The sequence below is a fragment of the Eleutherodactylus coqui genome, chromosome 1, assembly GCF_035609145.1.
Source record: "Eleutherodactylus coqui strain aEleCoq1 chromosome 1, aEleCoq1.hap1, whole genome shotgun sequence".
Lineage (NCBI taxonomy): Eukaryota > Metazoa > Chordata > Amphibia > Anura > Eleutherodactylidae > Eleutherodactylus > Eleutherodactylus coqui.
The window spans coordinates 243,960,661-243,977,902 of NC_089837.1; the positions used below are offsets into that span (position 1 = coordinate 243,960,661).

The 17,242-nt window shown below is 39.6% G+C and overlaps 1 protein-coding gene across 1 annotated transcript in view; it reads left to right on the forward strand.

Moving 5' to 3' along the window:
- NR2E1 (nuclear receptor subfamily 2 group E member 1) overlaps positions 1 to 16,364 on the forward strand; it is a 34,822-nt gene extending 18,458 nt beyond the window's left edge. The window contains exons 5-9 of the mRNA XM_066580925.1: positions 5,811 to 5,957; positions 7,070 to 7,166; positions 7,534 to 7,683; positions 12,136 to 12,241; positions 16,202 to 16,364. Coding sequence (XP_066437022.1) covers positions 5,811 to 5,957; positions 7,070 to 7,166; positions 7,534 to 7,683; positions 12,136 to 12,241; positions 16,202 to 16,364 — 663 coding nt within the window. The remainder of the gene's footprint in view (positions 1 to 5,810; positions 5,958 to 7,069; positions 7,167 to 7,533; positions 7,684 to 12,135; positions 12,242 to 16,201) is intronic.
- Positions 16,365 to 17,242: the final 878 nt, after the last annotated feature.

A 17,242-nucleotide genomic window follows, 5' to 3' on the forward strand; every position in this document is an offset into this window, starting at 1 on the left:
ACTCCAGCGATACCAAGTTTATACAGTTTTTTATGTTTTGCTATTTTTGTACACTTAAAACAATTCTTTTAATAGTTTTAAACTTTTTTTGTGTCGTCACATTCCTAGAGCCATAAAATTTTTAATTTTCTATCCATAGAGCTCTATAAGGGCCTGTTTCTTGAAGGATGAGCTCTTGTCTTCATTTATCCCATTTTTGGGAACATATCACATTTTGGTCACTTTTTATTTCACTTTTTCTAGAGGCAAGATTACCAAAATCTGCAATTCTAATTTTTTTTACGGCATGCACCGCGCAGTATAAATAATATGTTCAGGTAAATCTGCAGGTCAGTACAATTACATTGATACCAAATTTATATATACTGCTGTTTTCTTTACTGACATAGGTGCTTGCACTGTCTGACTCCAATGGCCCAGCCTGCTTGTCAGGAGAACTGAGCTACTGTAATCAGCTATATACTTCAGTGGGCCCCACTGTAATACACTGCAAAAGAACAGCATCTCCTGCACTACATCATGCTGCACTTCCAGAGACCCTCAGTGCTGCCCACTCTCTGCGTCTGTGGGGCTGACAGCACTGTAGTGTTGAGCCTGCGATCCGCTGCTTAGTATGTGGGACAGGACAGAGGATGTGCAGTGGAACACTAGGACTCCCCTTTGTTAGGAACATGTTGGCTGCAGTATAGCAGTGTGCAGTGGTAGCCTTTCTTCTTTATTGCACCCGGGGCACATTCCCTGCCTTCTCCCCCAGCTACACCCCTGAAGTGTTGCTTTCCAGCAATCATGGAAGGTTAGAAGGCCATTTCCCAAAAATTCAGAGCCCATCATTCTACAGTAGGAAAGATTGTTCAGAAGTGGAAACATTCAAGACAGCTGACCATCTTCCCAGAAGTGGCTGTCCCAGCAAATTCACTTTAGGGTCAGACTGTGCAATGCTCAGAGAAATTGCAAGAAAATGCAACAGCAACATGTCAGATTCTAAATGCCGCTGAACATGTTAAATGTTTAAGTTCATGACAGTACATTTAGAAAGAGAATGAACAAGTGTGACTTGTTTGGGAGGGTTGCCAGATGAAAGCGTCTTCTTTCTGACAACTTAAGTTTGCATCTGAACAAGCTATAAGACTTCTGGAACAAAGTGGAGATGTTTGCACAGACAAGACTAATGGGAGATGTTTGGTCATAATGCACAACGCCACATTTGTCGAAAACCAACAATAACATATCACCACAAACATCTCATACCAACTGTCAAGCAGGGTCATGGAGGGGTGATGATTTGGGCTTGTTTTGCATTCACATGACCTGTGCACCTTGCGCTTACTGACTAGACCACAAACTTCTCTGTATACTAAAGTATTCTAGAGTTAAATGTGAGGCCAACCATACAAAAGCTAAAGTTTGTCCAAAACTGGGCCATGCAACAGGAGAATGGTCGCAAGAACACCAGCAAAACTACAACCGAATGGCTGAAAAAGAAATGAATGAAGGTGTTGCATCGGCCCAGTTAAAGTCCAGATCTCAACCCAACTGAAATGCTGTGGCAGGACCATAGTCAAACCCTCCAATTTCGGGAAAAAGTCTGTCCTGGGTCTGGAAGAAAAGGGGTATATTTCCTGGAATTGTTCTTCTCTGCCGTGACCTCCAATACAAAAAGTTCAAGGTCCTGTTTTTTGCCATCTAAGATGGTCGACAAAATCTTCAGACTACCTAATACCACACAGTACATTGGTAGCGCCAGTGATAGATACATACTATTGTATCTGATCTCCGATTGGCTAGAGCTGCTCATGTGATCAGCACTGCCTAATCACAGAGCAGTGCACAGTGTAGATTAGATAATTAGAAAATTGCTGCCACCATCTTTGACGGCCAAAAGCAAGGCAAGAAATCTGTAGATCAAAGTGGCAGCATAGTAGAACAACGGCAGTTAATATACCCCCTGTCTCCCAGGACAGAATTTTGTCCCAAAATTGGAGGGTCGTTTTAAGAGAGCTGCGCATAAATGAATGCCCACAATCCTCAATGAAGTGAAGCAACGCTGTGGGCCAAAATGCCTCCAGAATGATGTGAGAGACTGAAAAAGCCATATAGAAAATGAGTACATCAGGTTATTACTGTTAGGGCTTAGTCTTATGGGCGCATCCAGGCGCCGATGAGCCCGTCTTCCTGCAGGATAAGACGGCCGCACTGCAGTTGCGGAGAAAGAACCATTGCTCCATTGCCGGTCATGTGTTCTTTCTTCTGGCGCTGCAGAGGGTCGTCCGCACCTGCAGTGCGGCCATCTTCTTCATACAGAAGACGGGCGCATCGGCGCCCGGATGCGCCCGTGTGACTAAGCCCTAAAGGTGATTCTACAAGAAATTGTTTAATGGGGTGTACTTAATTTTTCACACACTACTTCATTTTAGGCTAGATTTGTAAAATAAATAAAGACAGTGTAATCTGTCATGTGTTTTATTTATATGAGGTTGTCCTAATTTTAAGACCTTCTAAGGACCAGATGCTTTGTATTATGTCCTTATGTGTAAAACCATAGATTTCAAAGAGGCTGCACTTATTTTTATTCATGTTTGTATTTCAGTTGTTTAGACAACATATGGAAAGATAGATGATATATGGTAGTTAAAGTTCCAGCAGCAGCTAGTAAAGGAAGCATAATTAACTAAGATGCAAATCCATAAACCAAAATTACAAAGTGGGAAGACTTGGGAGAGTGCAGTTTTCTAGAAGAGCAATTTGCAGCAAGTTTTGGCCATTGCTCAACAACCATATAAATATTTAAAGAAGTTTTTCCAAAAACGCAGGACTAGAAATTACTTGTAAAAATATGGATAAGTAAATTAATAATTTTACACTAGTCTTAGGTAGTGTTCTCATCTGCATTGAAGGCTCTTTTCAGAGTTGCCTTTGCAGATTTCATCATATTTGACAGGAATAAATAGCAATGCATGCAGCGTAGAGATGAGCGAACGTGTCCGTAACGGACACATCCGCACCCGGACACCGGCTTTAGCGAACACTGGAGTGTTCGCGCGTAAGTGTCCGGGTGCCGCCGGGGGGCGGGGAGATGCGCGGCGGCGCGGGCGGCAGTAGCGGGGAACAGGGGGGAGCCCTCTCTCTCTCCCTCTCCCCCCCACTCCCCGCCGCACCCCCCCGCGCTGCCACGGCGGCCCCCGAACTTTTTCGCCCGAACACCGAGGTGTTCGCAAAGTTCGGTGTTCGGGCGAAAAAGGGGCGGGGCCGAACGTGTTCGCTCATCTCTAATGCAGCGTCAATACATTGAACACCTTAGTGGAAAATGACAGACCCTATTTAAGTAAGGCCCATTGGGGTCACTGGAGTTTGTCATGTGTTTAATCCAATAGAGGGTTATACTATCTAAAACCCATGATGAATGTGCTACAAAGCGTGAAACACTAGTGCATTTTCAATAGTAAATCAAGCCCACAGTTATCACAACACCAAGAGAAATACAACATAACACAATAACATGTAATCGTGTAGGGTTGAAAGGTTGCCATGGCAATCGAATGCCAGACACTGGTGTCCTAGCCTACCGTAGCCTATGATGAGAAGTACTGCAATACATTATCATAGCGAGCATAGCTTTTATGGTTCAAGTTCCCTACAGGGGCATAAAAAAATAAATGAAAATAGTGTAAAAAAAACAAAAAAAAACTTTTTTGCACACTTTCGAATGTTTGGATAGAATTTTTTTTTTTTTTAAATCCCACATATTTGATATCCTCGTATCCATAGAGACCTGTACAATAAATTAAACACACTACTTATTCTGCACTGAAAACAAAAACCTCTAATAATACGGAGGCAAACTGCTTACTTTGTTAATTTCCTCTACCCAAAAAACACAATAAGAGAAAAAGCTGTATGTATCCCAAAATGGTAACAATAAAAACTACAGCTCATTAAGCAAAAAGCAAGACCTCACAGAGCTCCGTCGATGAAATAATAAAAAAGTTATGGGACTTTGATTGCAATAATGAAAAAAAGATTATAATTTCCCCAAAAAACGGGTTTCATTGTGCAAAAGTGGAAAAACCTAGAATAATAATTATAATTTTGGTATGGTCGTAATTGTACCAGCTTGCAGAAAAAAGTTATTAGGTCATTTATGCTGCATAATTAATGCTTTATTACAAAAAAGCAAATATACAGCACAATTGATGTTTTTTCTCTCTAACTTACGGAAAAAAATGTATATAAGTTTTACAATATATTATATGTACCCAAAAATGGTACCATTACAAACTACAGTTTGTCATGCAAAAAAATAAGCCCTCATACGGCCCTGCAGACAGAAAAATAAAAAAGTTATGGCTTTTGAAGTGTGTGGATGAAAATTCCCCCCAAATCGTTGCATCCTCATGGTCAAAATAGGCCATGTCTTTAAGGGGTTAAAATACCATTGTTGTCTAAGAGAATCAGAAAGGCAAGACTTCAGTTGGCAAAAGAGCACAACAATTGGATTACTGAGCAACAGAAAAATATTGCGTGGGCAGATTAATCTAGATTCTGTTACACCATGCTCATGAAAGGATCAGAATTTGGCACAAGCAGCATGAATCAATGAACCCTTCCTGTCAGATATCAAAAGTTCATGCTGGTAGAGGTGGAGCAATGATGTGTGAAATGTGTTTTTGGCCCATACTGATCTTCTGAACATCTATAGATAGATACCATGATTAATTGCTGTGGTTCTACCGCCCAAAGGAGACCTACAGCATTACTAAATGGTGTCTCTAAAAAACTGTATTATGTTAACCTAAAAGGAATTTTCTGAGGAAAATGGGAGTCTTCCATTGTAAGTATCAATTAATGAGCTCTGGGGTGCCCTGCAATGAAGGAATGTGACCATACTGAATCTGTATGGATTGTTTTAATTCAGCATGATCACTTCTACAGAAAGTGTTGGCACCAACAGTAATATTTCATTGAAAGGCATGATAGTCATAATTAGTACTAGAGATGAGCGAACGTACTTGTTTCGAGTAATTACTCGATCAAGCACCGCGATTTTCGAGTACTTCCGTACTCGGGTGAAAAGATTCAGGGGGCATCCTGGGGGGCGGGGGGAGGTGTGGTGGCGCGGGGGATAGCAGCGGGGAACACGGGGGAGCCCTCTCTCTCTCCCTCTCCCCCCCACTCCCCGCTGCAACCCCCCCCCCCCACTCACCCACGGCGCCCCCCGAATCTTTTCGCCCGAGTACGGAAGTACTCGAAAATCGTGGTACTCGGGCGAAAAAGGGGCATGGCCGAGTACGCTCACTCATCTCTAATTAGTACTATATAGAACAAGCTATTCATAATAAAATGTTTAAAGGTTTAAACTTCCACTCATTCTGGGCTTAACAGTCCAATAGGTGGGCCTACAAGTGACTGACAGCTATCTGTGATTGACTGTACATACAGAAATAGCTGGCAATTACTGTTAGGGCCGCTTATTAGACTATTCAACTCAGAATGAGCAGGTACGTAAATAAATAAAATACAAGTTATACTGAATCTTTCCCCATAAGACTATATACAATCTGCTCAGCCCTATATGCTCTATAATATCCCTGCAGTTTGGACAGCGTGTTCCCTTTAATTCAACTTGATGCATGCTATATTTTAGTTATGTGGTAACTGTTATGTTCAATGAAGTCAAATACAATAAAGTACCCTTCAGATGTATAGCCCATACGTAGCACTGTTTCTTTTTTTCATTAGATTGTAAAGCCCAGGAATATTATTAATGCATAATAAGACTAACAGCAATGCAAAAACAATATAACTTTTTCTAGTATCCTCACGAGGTAAACGGAGCTCCCCTATACCTCTATGAAGTGGCTACAGAATCAGTATGTGAATCTGCTGCTCGGCTTCTTTTCATGAGCATTAAATGGGCTAAGAGTGTGCCTGCTTTCTCCACTTTGTCTTTGCAAGATCAGGTAAGAGCTAATTAAATCTTATTTGGGTTTTGTAGTTTTTATTTTATTATTTTTACGTTGCTTTTATTTAATATACTATTTTTTACCATCATTTATTCAGATTAAACTAAATTATGAAACTAGAATTTGATAAAGGAAGTTGTTTTTTTCATAGAAACCCAATAAACTCGTAGATAGAGTAAACATATAATATGTCAAGTTAATTAGACTATCATAATTTAAACAATGAGATGTCACAGAAATGATGATCCCTCTTGTAATGTGTAAGTAGTCTTGTTATTTTCAGATTTATCTCTGTAGGATAGACTTTGACTGAAGGAGAAAAATACATAATCTACAATTGCTGAAAAATTATGAAATTTCTAAATGTAAATTAAAATTGAAACATTAAAATTGTGGGTTAGCGTATAAATTAAAAGAAAATAAAAATTATATGTATGTTTGTTTTAAGGCCCGATTCAAACTTTACACTGCGGAGGAAAGCTTTATCCTTCTCCTCTATGATTTTTTCCAGTTTTCCCCCAAAAAATTCTGAAAAGAAATTTAAATTTGAATTTGCAAATGTACAGACCTGACAAACCTGGCCTTGTAGTCAGCTGAAGTTGGAACAATGGTGCTTGCAGCTTCATGAACTTCCACTAGCATATTATGTCTGCTACTGTAACTACTACTGGTAGTATCATTTCATTTTTGTTCATTGTTTTGCTTTTTGTCTTTTTATCTGAGCCCCGCAACAAAATGCAATTGTATTCCATCCGAAATATTCTAAAGCTTCACCCTTCCCTCACTTTTAGTATTTAATTACACTGCATATTATCCCACATATAACTGTTCTATATAGATTGTGTTGTTCTTTCGATCCGGAATATTTGTTTCCTTAAATGAGAAATTTCATACTTTAGAGGCAATTTAGTTTGGAGGGGAACTATTATAGATACAGTCGTGTCTGATCTCCGCAGCACAGTGCATCCTCAGTATCATTAACAAAACATAATTGAGGTAAAATATTCAGCTCTAAAGAGTTCTAAAGAGCAAGCAAAGGGATCCTGAAATAAGAGCGGTATGCGTGGCTGATGTACTTCTAAACCTATCATTCATACATTGTGTGGCAGCTGATGCTCCTGGAAGATGCGTGGAGAGAGCTATTTGTTCTGGGAATAGCACAATGGGCCATCCCGGTTGATGCTAGCACGCTACTGGCTGTATCTGGTAAGGACTGCTCAATTTAATGACTTTGTTGTAGAAATTAACATTAAAATACATTGCTGGGAATATGAACAACATGTGAAGAATAACAAATCCCATGTGAACAATAGACCATACCTGTCATTTATAAATCTATATTTAAATGCAAATAATGTTGTCTTGTTGTATTCATAACTGCTTGTATCATCATTGAAATGCTAATCACTGTGTTTGTTATCATCCAAAGGAGTACTTTATTATCATTTTCATAAAAATCGACACGGAAATAGTTTATACCAGGCTGACAGATACATGTTAAGTGGAAGAGATTTGCTGGGGATTAGAAATGAAAGGTATGAAAACTATACATTTAGATATGTTTTGATTTCAGGAATGAACAACGATAACACAGATTCACAGAAGTTGAATAAAATCATAGCTGAAATTCAGGCGTTGCAGGAAGTGGTGGCGAGATTTCGACAGCTTCGACTAGACGCAACTGAGTTTGCATGTCTCAAATGCATTGTCACTTTTAAGGCTGGTACGTTGTTAATAGTTTGAATATGCCTAGATCAAATATGTAAATATATGATAAAAGTACATTTACAATAAAACAATAAATTATTTGTGTTATGTTATCTTGCCGACATATTAAACAAGCAGCTTCTAAGCTTTCTATCCCCGATCATGTTATTATTAGCAATATAGAAGTAATATGTTTAATGTAACATTCATTTTCTTTATTTTATTCTATTGTTTTCATTTTATAGAATTAGTTATGTTAGCTAAAGAAAATGTGCAAATGTCACTTGCATATGATGTATAATATATAAGTCATAAATGTTATAAGTTCTTAGATTTTATTTTAACCACCTTGCAACCCCCCACTGTAAATTTATTACACTGCTTAGCGGGCTCTGTGCAGCTATAACATAAATTTATGTTCTTCACTCATCAGGTGAGCATAGCCCCCTGAGTGGGTGAAACACCCAAAACAAACGGTTACTGACAACCTGTAGTTCAGATCCCATCATCTGGTTCCCATCATTGGTTCAGATCCCAATTACATCATCAGCCACTTGTGCTGGCTGGGAAAGTTTGCTGTAGTAACAAACTTTCCAAGCATTTCAGCACTGCAATACTCTCTCTCTTTCACGCTCTCCTGTTAGAGTGAGATCGGTGAGAAAGAAGTTGAAAGTATTGTGAAATACCACACCTTAAACTGAAACTAACTTCTTCTATTACAACCACCTGTACTATTTAGTTAGTATAGGTGATTGTATTGGGTGGGATTCATTAGTAATATCTAGAAATAAATTACATTTATAACGATATGTCCACACAAAAATCCATAGCATGTTTATGGCTTCACACCAAAATCAGCATCGCAATCCACCTCATTTGGTGCGGATTTTAACGTGGTTTTTGATGTGGATACAAACCACTTTCTATACAATCACCTATACTATTTAGTTAGTATAGGTGATTGTATACTGTAGGATTAATCTTTTACTAATTTATCTAGACATAAGTTAAATTTATAAGGGTATATTCATACACAGTGAATTTTGGTTCTGTTTTCACCCTTTCAAATATAGGGTTGAAGTCTTTTGCGGATCCAAGTCAAAATCTGCGTAAAAATCCACACAAGTGGTATAAAAGAGAATTTAACATGGATTTCATGCAGTGGAAAATCCGCATTAATTCCACTACTTACATTTACATTAAATTATTACATAAATTACTTACTATATCCATTAATCATCAATACCATGTGTATAATTTCAAAATAAATGAAAATTAAAAATGTAAAAATGAAAAAAACTTAATGTTCAGTTAGTAAGTCTCCTAAATTGCTCAGAAATGTGCTAAATTTTCCAAATGTGCTTCCAAAATATATAAGTGAAAATATATATATTTGATAAATAAATAGTACAGTATGTATATACATATTTGACACACCACATTTCAAAAAAATGAAAAAAGGAATTTTTTTTTACAGTTATGCTCAACACATGCTGAAAAAAAACAAATTTTTAAGGATTACTTAAATTTGTAAGACCTTTACGGAATTATTCTCTGTTAAACTTAAGATATTCATCAATACTAGTTACATAAATAAGTTAAAAACAATATATTTCAAAATTTTAAAAATGAATATTAAATTAGTAATTCTCCTAAATTACTTATGCAAAATTTTTCAAATTTGCTTCCAAAACAAAGTAGGCAGGTGGAAATATATATGATAAATAATTATCACAATTTGTATGTGCACATGTGGCATACTGCAGATGAAAATATGAAAAAGTGATAGATTTTTTATATTTTCCTCAATTTTGACTTTTTTTAAGTAAATATATGCAAATGATATCTAAATATGAAAATAAACTACAATATTTGACAAAAAAACAAGATTAGGATTACCTGGATGTCAAAAACCTTTATGACTCAGTCAGACAAGCGTTTTTTTTCACGCATGTATAGGTGTGTTTTAAAAACAGGTCCAATTAGAACCAGTGCTTTTCAAGGAAAGCAGTCACATGTCCGGTTTTTACAAGTGCAAAAAATTCGCACCTCTAAAAGATAGAACAGTGTTTAAAAAGCGGAGCCTTCCTCCCTACTGAAAACATAGGGAGATGATCACGCTCCTCTGCCACTGCTGTGACTGCTGTGGCAGGGGATTCCTTAATCCCCATGGGGAGTCCCCTCATCACTGAACACTGTGACAGCACTTCAGGGGTTTCACATCCAAGGAATCCCCTGATGTAGTTGTCACAGCCGCAGGAGGGACTAGCGATCCTCTCGCATTGCCAATTGGGCCGCACTATTTATCACAGTGTTGAGTGATGAGGGGACTCTCCACAGGGATGAAAAAATCCCCTGCCACAGCTGTCACAGCAGTTATCTTCTCCCATTTCAATGGGGCCAACGCTGTTGCCACCTCATTGAAAGCAATGGGATAAAGGCAACCCTGCAGGGATTTTTATTGGGGGGGGGGGAGCTAGAAATATTATTCCTACCCCCATAATATGCTCTAGCTACAAGAAGAAAAAAAAGATCACCTAGAAGCAGTCCCTGGCACTGTGCTTCTTTATTTCTTCTGGCTGGGGATTGAAAAATCCCCGCCTCCTGGAAGTGCTGCCTCCCATTGGCTAAGTGCTGTGACCAATCACAGCCATTCAATGATTGAATGGTTGTGATTGGTCACAGCGCTCAGCCAATCAGAGGTAGCGCTTCCACTAGGCTGGAATTTTTCAATACCCTGCCAAAAGAAATAATGAAGACCAGGGAAGAAGATACACCGAAGTCAGACAGTGCTTCTAGGTGATGTATTATTCATTTATTTTTGTCTGCAGCTAGGGCTTATTTTTGGGATAGGGCTTATATTTCAGTGTTCAGGGAGGAGGGGACTCCATGCGGGGATGAAGAAATCCCCTGCCACAGCTGTCACAGCAGTGGCAAAGGAGCTCAATCTTCTCCCTATGTTTTTAATGGGGCCGGGGCTGCTGTCACCGCCCCCAATAACAACAAGGTGAAACCCCTGGATGCTGTCAAATCCAGGGGTCATATCCAAGGAATCCCCTGCTGCAGCTGTCACAGCCACTGCAGGGAATGCGATCCTCTCCCATTGCTTTCAATGGGGCCACATTGTTTATGCTTCGGTCACACGTTTTTTTCACATGGGTGCTGTGTTTTTTTTACGCGTTTATACATGCATGAAAAACAAAACGCTCATCTGACTGAGACCTCACAGAGTTATTCTCTATTTATATGACACATAGCAGATTTCCAAAAATTGGCTTGGTCATTAAGAAACAAACAGGCTTGGTATTGAAGAGGTTAAATTGTTTTCTAGTTAAAATTTTAGTCAATAGTATATACTAACTTCTGGGCCATAACTGTAGGGGATGCAGAGATTGCTTTTGCACCTAGGCCCTGGGAACTCAAAGGCCTTATTACCATGTAAAAAAGAGCAGCACCATCCATGGCAGATTCTGATACCATTATAGATATTGTACTATGATCCAGGAACTTCAAGTTTACACCCCTGATTATAATATAACTTACACAAAGTAGATACAATCATCTTGTTGTTCAAACTAAAATATTTATGAGAATTTTGTCAGTATGGTAGTAACAAAAAAAAGTGAATTTGAAGGATCAAAAACACCACATTAGGCTGGTTTCATATCCATATTGCAATGAGAGTACCTGCAAAAGGCAACTACCCAGCAGCACAGTTCTACTAAAGCAAACATAGCTCCCCATAGTAATATGCTTCAGTAGAACTGTGTGGGTCTAGGCATTGAAGCTATAGTATGATTACTAAAATACAGCTATATTATGATTGTATGAAACCAGTTTTAGGGCTCAGTCACACGGGCACATCGCTCGTGTGACTGAGCCCTTCCTGCAGGATGAAGACGGCCGTACCTGAAGACGGACATCTCTCTGCAGCGCTGATGAAAGAACACATGACCGGCAATGAAGCCGCTCACATGTTCTTTCCTCCGGCGCTGCAGAGAGACGTCCGTCTTCAGGTACGGCCATCTGCTACCTGCAGTAACACGGGCGCCGATGCGCCCGTGTGACTGAGCCCTCAAAGGAACACTCCTGCCAGAACTGATACCCTGTGATATGTCTAGTATAAATTCTGTGGAGGTGGTGCATAACATGGGGATTTATAATTGACCACTCATAACCTGCACTAGGCATAACACATCAGTCTTGCCTGGAGTGTTCCATTAATTGAGCTTTTTGTCATTGATGTCCCCAATTCTTGGAAAACTAATATGGTGCATAGTAGCTCAGTGCATGCAATAGATTTCATGCCTTTCTACTTAACGGGAGCATATCAATTGTACGAATATAATTTGCATTAACTCATATTAGCAACATTATATGGAGAATATTAATTATCAGTTTCCAATATTCTGTGTCTACTGGTTTGCTGACTATGTTACTGTACATTGATAGGTTGTTATTCTTTCAGTACCTACACATAGTGGCTCTGAACTAAGAAGTTTCAGAAATGCAGCAGCCATTGCAGCCTTGCAAGATGAAGCTCAACTCACCCTCAACAGTTACATACATACCAGGTGACTAAATAACATGCTATCTTAAAGTGAATGTCTACACTTGAACACAGTTTCTTTAAATCTATACAAGTTAAACATTCTGTGCTCGTTCATTTCTGAGTAATGTATGTTTATAGTGGTTAGAACTATATATCCCATTACAGTGCAACATTTCTAGTAGATAGAGATACATTATAAACTTCCAGCTGCCAGCAGCTAGCCTCAGGGGGATTATAAGTGCTTACTGCATACTGATGTATACTTAAAAGGGTTTTATGATCTTTAATAAAACTGGCCCCAGGGTAGGAATTGGCATAGAAAAATAAAATAGCCATTACTCACCCTTCCACTTTGCCGCCGTTCTAGTGGCACCAATCCAGTTCCCTTCGCTCTGGTTCCTGTTGAAACAGAAAACAATGATATCACACATTCATCACTTATATGATAGCTTCAGTGGTCATGTGCTGTTCATGCAGATATGACAGCTGAGGCTAGCAATTGGCTGTAGAGGTCACGTGAGCGATGAATGTATGACATCATTATTTCCTTTTTCAGTGGGAACCAGATCGGAGGGGATTGGGTCGGCGATACTGGACTAGAGGCAAAGTGGAAGAGTGAGTAATGGCTAATTTATTTTTTATTCTCTACCCTGTGGCAAATCTATTTAGGGCCTCATGCATACGGGGCAAATTGAGCAGTGGATCCCGCGCTTGCCAACAGGTGGGGGCTATCCACTGCTCAATGTGCCCGTAGATGTGCAAGGAGATACCTCTCTCCATGCACACAGGGGGATTTTATTTGCAGCCACTATGTGCCAAAAATAAAATCTCAGCATGCTCTATTTTAGAGCAGATATGCAGAGACGGCTTCCATTGAAGTCAATGCAGCACATCTGCATTACAGAAGAAAAAGAATTCTGACAGGTCAGCAGGGTTGCCCACAGCGGGCACGGAAGGATTCCATGCGGGATTTCCCACACGAAATCTGTGCATGCCCATGTTCATGTGGCCTGATGGTTGGAGAACCCTTATAATAAGGACAAATCCTTCTCCTAGTGGCATTTGCAGGTAGGTAGATTTTTTAGCATAAAACTCTATTTTAATAGGATTGGAACCCCTATTATATTAACAAGATTTTACCTCAATTTATACTGTGAAACATTCAGCTACTTTCAAAAGAGATTTCATATTCTAGAGCTATAACACGTTACCCATAAAACCTTTATTTTTTATTTCAGTCAGAATGTGGTATGGGTTTAAGACATAGAGGGGGTGTATAAGATTTTTAAAACATTGCGATAAATGCAGGAAATATGACAAAACAACAAAAGAAGCTGGACCCGCCACTTCGATCCCCCACTGCTGTGGTTCTCCCCATTGGGTTTGTTTAAATAGCTGCAGTAATGACATACCTGTACACCCACATGATCACTGCAGCCAATCAGTGGTCTCAATAATATACAGCACGAGAATTTTGTTAAAAGGTTTTTTTCATTACAATTTATTTGACCTGAACCACAGCTTCACTAATACACCCCTAAACCTGGTGTATGACACTGTCCATAAAAGCCCTGTATAACACTCTTAGGTCACCAAGAAGTGTATCTAATTACATTTGAGCTGCTTTAAGGCAAATGTAAAAATGAAAAAGAAGACAAAAGCAGGAAAAAGAATTTCCTTCTTTTCCATCGTTGTCGTTTAGTGGGTTCGGCAGAAACAACTGCCCGAGGTTTGATTCTCACCTAAGGCAGGCTGTCCATAGGCGAGGTGTCATTGTGACATTCATGATGATAAATCGCACGCGGAGCTCGCATGACACGCTTTCCATAGGATAACTATGGAAAGCGCAGCCTACTGCACACGAGCAGGAAATCATTGCATAATTAAAATCGCGGCATGCTGCGATTTGATTTGCCGCGATTCTTTGTGGTGAGCCTATCATTAATATAGGCTCATCGCGGTAACCTTTCAGTGCTCCCCCATCCTCCCCGTAAGCGGAATATCATTAGTGATATTCCGTGGGCAGGCAGCTTAAGGGCTCCTGCACACTTGCGTTTTTCTTGCACATTTTTTCCACGCAATATCGCTCCCTTTTTTTCACACGATTGTCAATGGGACTTTCTAATATTAAATACGCATCACAAGTTGGTGCTTTGCAAATTTTGTGCAATGCGTTTTTTACATTAGAAAGTCCTATTGACAATCGTGTGAAAAAAACTTTGCAATATTGCATGAAAAAAACGCAAGAGGGTATTCACCCTTAGGCCTTAGTCACACGGGCGTTTTTTTCACGCGATTTGCGGATCGCATGACGGATGCGCATCCGCAAATCGCATGACCGGTGCGCGCAAGTCGCCCGCAAATCGCCCGAAAATCTGCTCCTAGCCGCGTTTCATTAGAAACGGGCCGGAGCTGTCCAGCGCATTGCATTCAATGGAGACGGCAATAGAGCTGGCTCCATTTAAAGCAATGCGCTGCGGGCGAGCCCGGGATGAATTGTCGGTAAGGGCTTAAATATATAAGCCCTTCCCTGCAATTCATCCTAAAATGTGTAAAAATAAAAAATATATATATACTCACCTTCTCCCGGCAGCCGGAGCTCCGCGCGGCCGTCCTGCAGTGGGTGTGAAGGGGGTGTGAGTCAGACCTGCCCCCTGATTGGCTCAGCGCTGAGCCAATCAGAGGCATGTCTCACTCACACCCATTCATGAATTCATGAATGGATGTGAGTCAGACCTGCCCCTGATTGGCTCAGCACTGAGAGGCAGCAGTCACTCACCCATTCATGAATTCATGAATGGGTGTGTGAGTGAAACCTGCCTCTGATTGGTCAGGGCTGTGACCAATCAGAGGCAGATCATCCAGCAGGCGGGGATTTTAAAGCCCCGCCGGCTGAATAGTGCCGAGAAGCAGTTCAGGAGAACTGACAGCGGCCGCGGCTGGACTCCGGCTGCAGCGGAAAGGTATACAGTTTTTTTTTATTTTAACACATTTTAGGATGAATTGCAGGGAAGGGCTTATATATTTAAGCCCTTCCCGACAATTCACCCCGCGCACGCCGGCAGCCCATTGCTTTCAATGGAGCGGCTGTATTGCCGGCTCCATTGAATTCAATGGGCAAACATCGTTCTTCTCTGCCACAGCTGTTACAGCTGTGGCAGAGAAGAATGATTTGTCTTCTATATGTTCTCAATGTGGTCGGCGCTGCTGCCGCCGGCCCCATTGAGCGCATATAGAGAAGAGAACAGGAATCGCAGATCGCAGATAGGTGCGATCTGCGATTTCTGTTCTATAATTTATCGGACGAGCGCATAAAAAGCGCTCATGTGTCCGATACCATTGCAAAGCAATGGTTTTATAAAATCGCCGGACGCATGCGCTGCGCAAATCGCGGCTAAAAACGCCGTCTGACTAAGGCCTTACTGAACTTTTAGCAAAGTTTGACTCGAAACAAGTTTCGACTGTTTCAATTTGCTTAACACTACTGGTGGTACTTGAGCAGGTTATTGTGATTGTAATGATCTTTATTTTAGAGATTACAGAAAAAGCTGCTTAGGAGTTCATATCAGTATCTTATAAGCATGTATCACTTAGAATCTGTACCATTCGGTAAAGTTTTCCAATGTGTCCATTAATAATGTTCAGAAGAGGTTTTGAGATTTTGCATGAAAAGTAGTTTCCATTTTTTGACAGCAAAAAGAGAACTTGAAAACCTTGAGGAATTATAACACAGAGTAGTAGAAATTGCTAAACTTCGGTTTATTAACATATTGATTAAAGGTTTATTTAAACAAAGAAAATGTCTTGAAGACAATGTAGTATTTCCAGAACCACTGAATTCACAAGTTCTTTATAAAATGTGTGTAAGGTATATCTCATATATATATATATATATATATATATATATATATATATATATATATATATATATATTCTCACCTGGTTAATCAGCTGCTTTGTTCATTGTATATATATTTCACAGATACCCTACACAGCCCTGTCGATTTGGGAAACTTCTACTGCTCCTACCAGCTTTACGGTCCATAAACCCATCCACGATAGAAGAAGTTTTTTTCAAGAAAACTATTGGCAATGTTCCTATCACACGGCTTTTATCAGATATGTATAAATCCAGTGATATCTAACTTGAAAAATCAACCTAAAGAGCTTACGCTTATATAGAACAATGACTACAGGCAGATGCATTAGTAAGACTCAAGGACACAATCATTGAGGAGAACTTTTGTCAAAAATAGCCATCATATTGATGTGCATGCTATCAAACTAGAATCTGTCCATGATGTAGTCAGTGCTATTTTGCCTATAAATCCAGGGAATGACCGTCAAGTACCTTCAAGGGCCCTGGAATCTGAAAATGTACATAACAATACAGTGTTTTGTCATGAACATAGTTGACCTTGCAGAATAAAGCCCACTGTCCACAGAAACAGATGAGAAGTCAGCCCTACAAGAATTATCTGTAAAGGACTTGTATAATAACATTGCATAGTTACATTGCATCTGTATGTCATACAAATAATGCTGGACCAAATCATTACAATCACTGGAGGCATCTATTCTGGACTCCCAATAATCTCATATACATTGCATTTTTCCTGCACATTGAAAGATTGTGATTCTATCATGACCATAGGTAAAAAGTGACTACATAAAGTCTCTATAAAGTGTATGTTCACCTGTGAGCACCATTTAGTTTATAAATAAATATAATGTATATAAAAGTTTTAGCAACTTTATAAATACATTGTAATTGCTTATGTTTTTTACTGGTCCCAAGCAAGTTATACCTGTATTATATCCAATAGTTACTTTCTGTTGTGAATGGAAACAATCAGCAAGCCTAGCTGAGCTCAAATAATTCAGAGCAACAGTTTGTTTGTTTTTCCTATATCAAATTATTGTACATTTCATAGTCTAAAGGGGACAATTTTCAGTACATAAACCACCAGAGAAACTGTGTGTAGACATTGAGCCAACAGGGGATGCTAGGAGATTTAAGCTC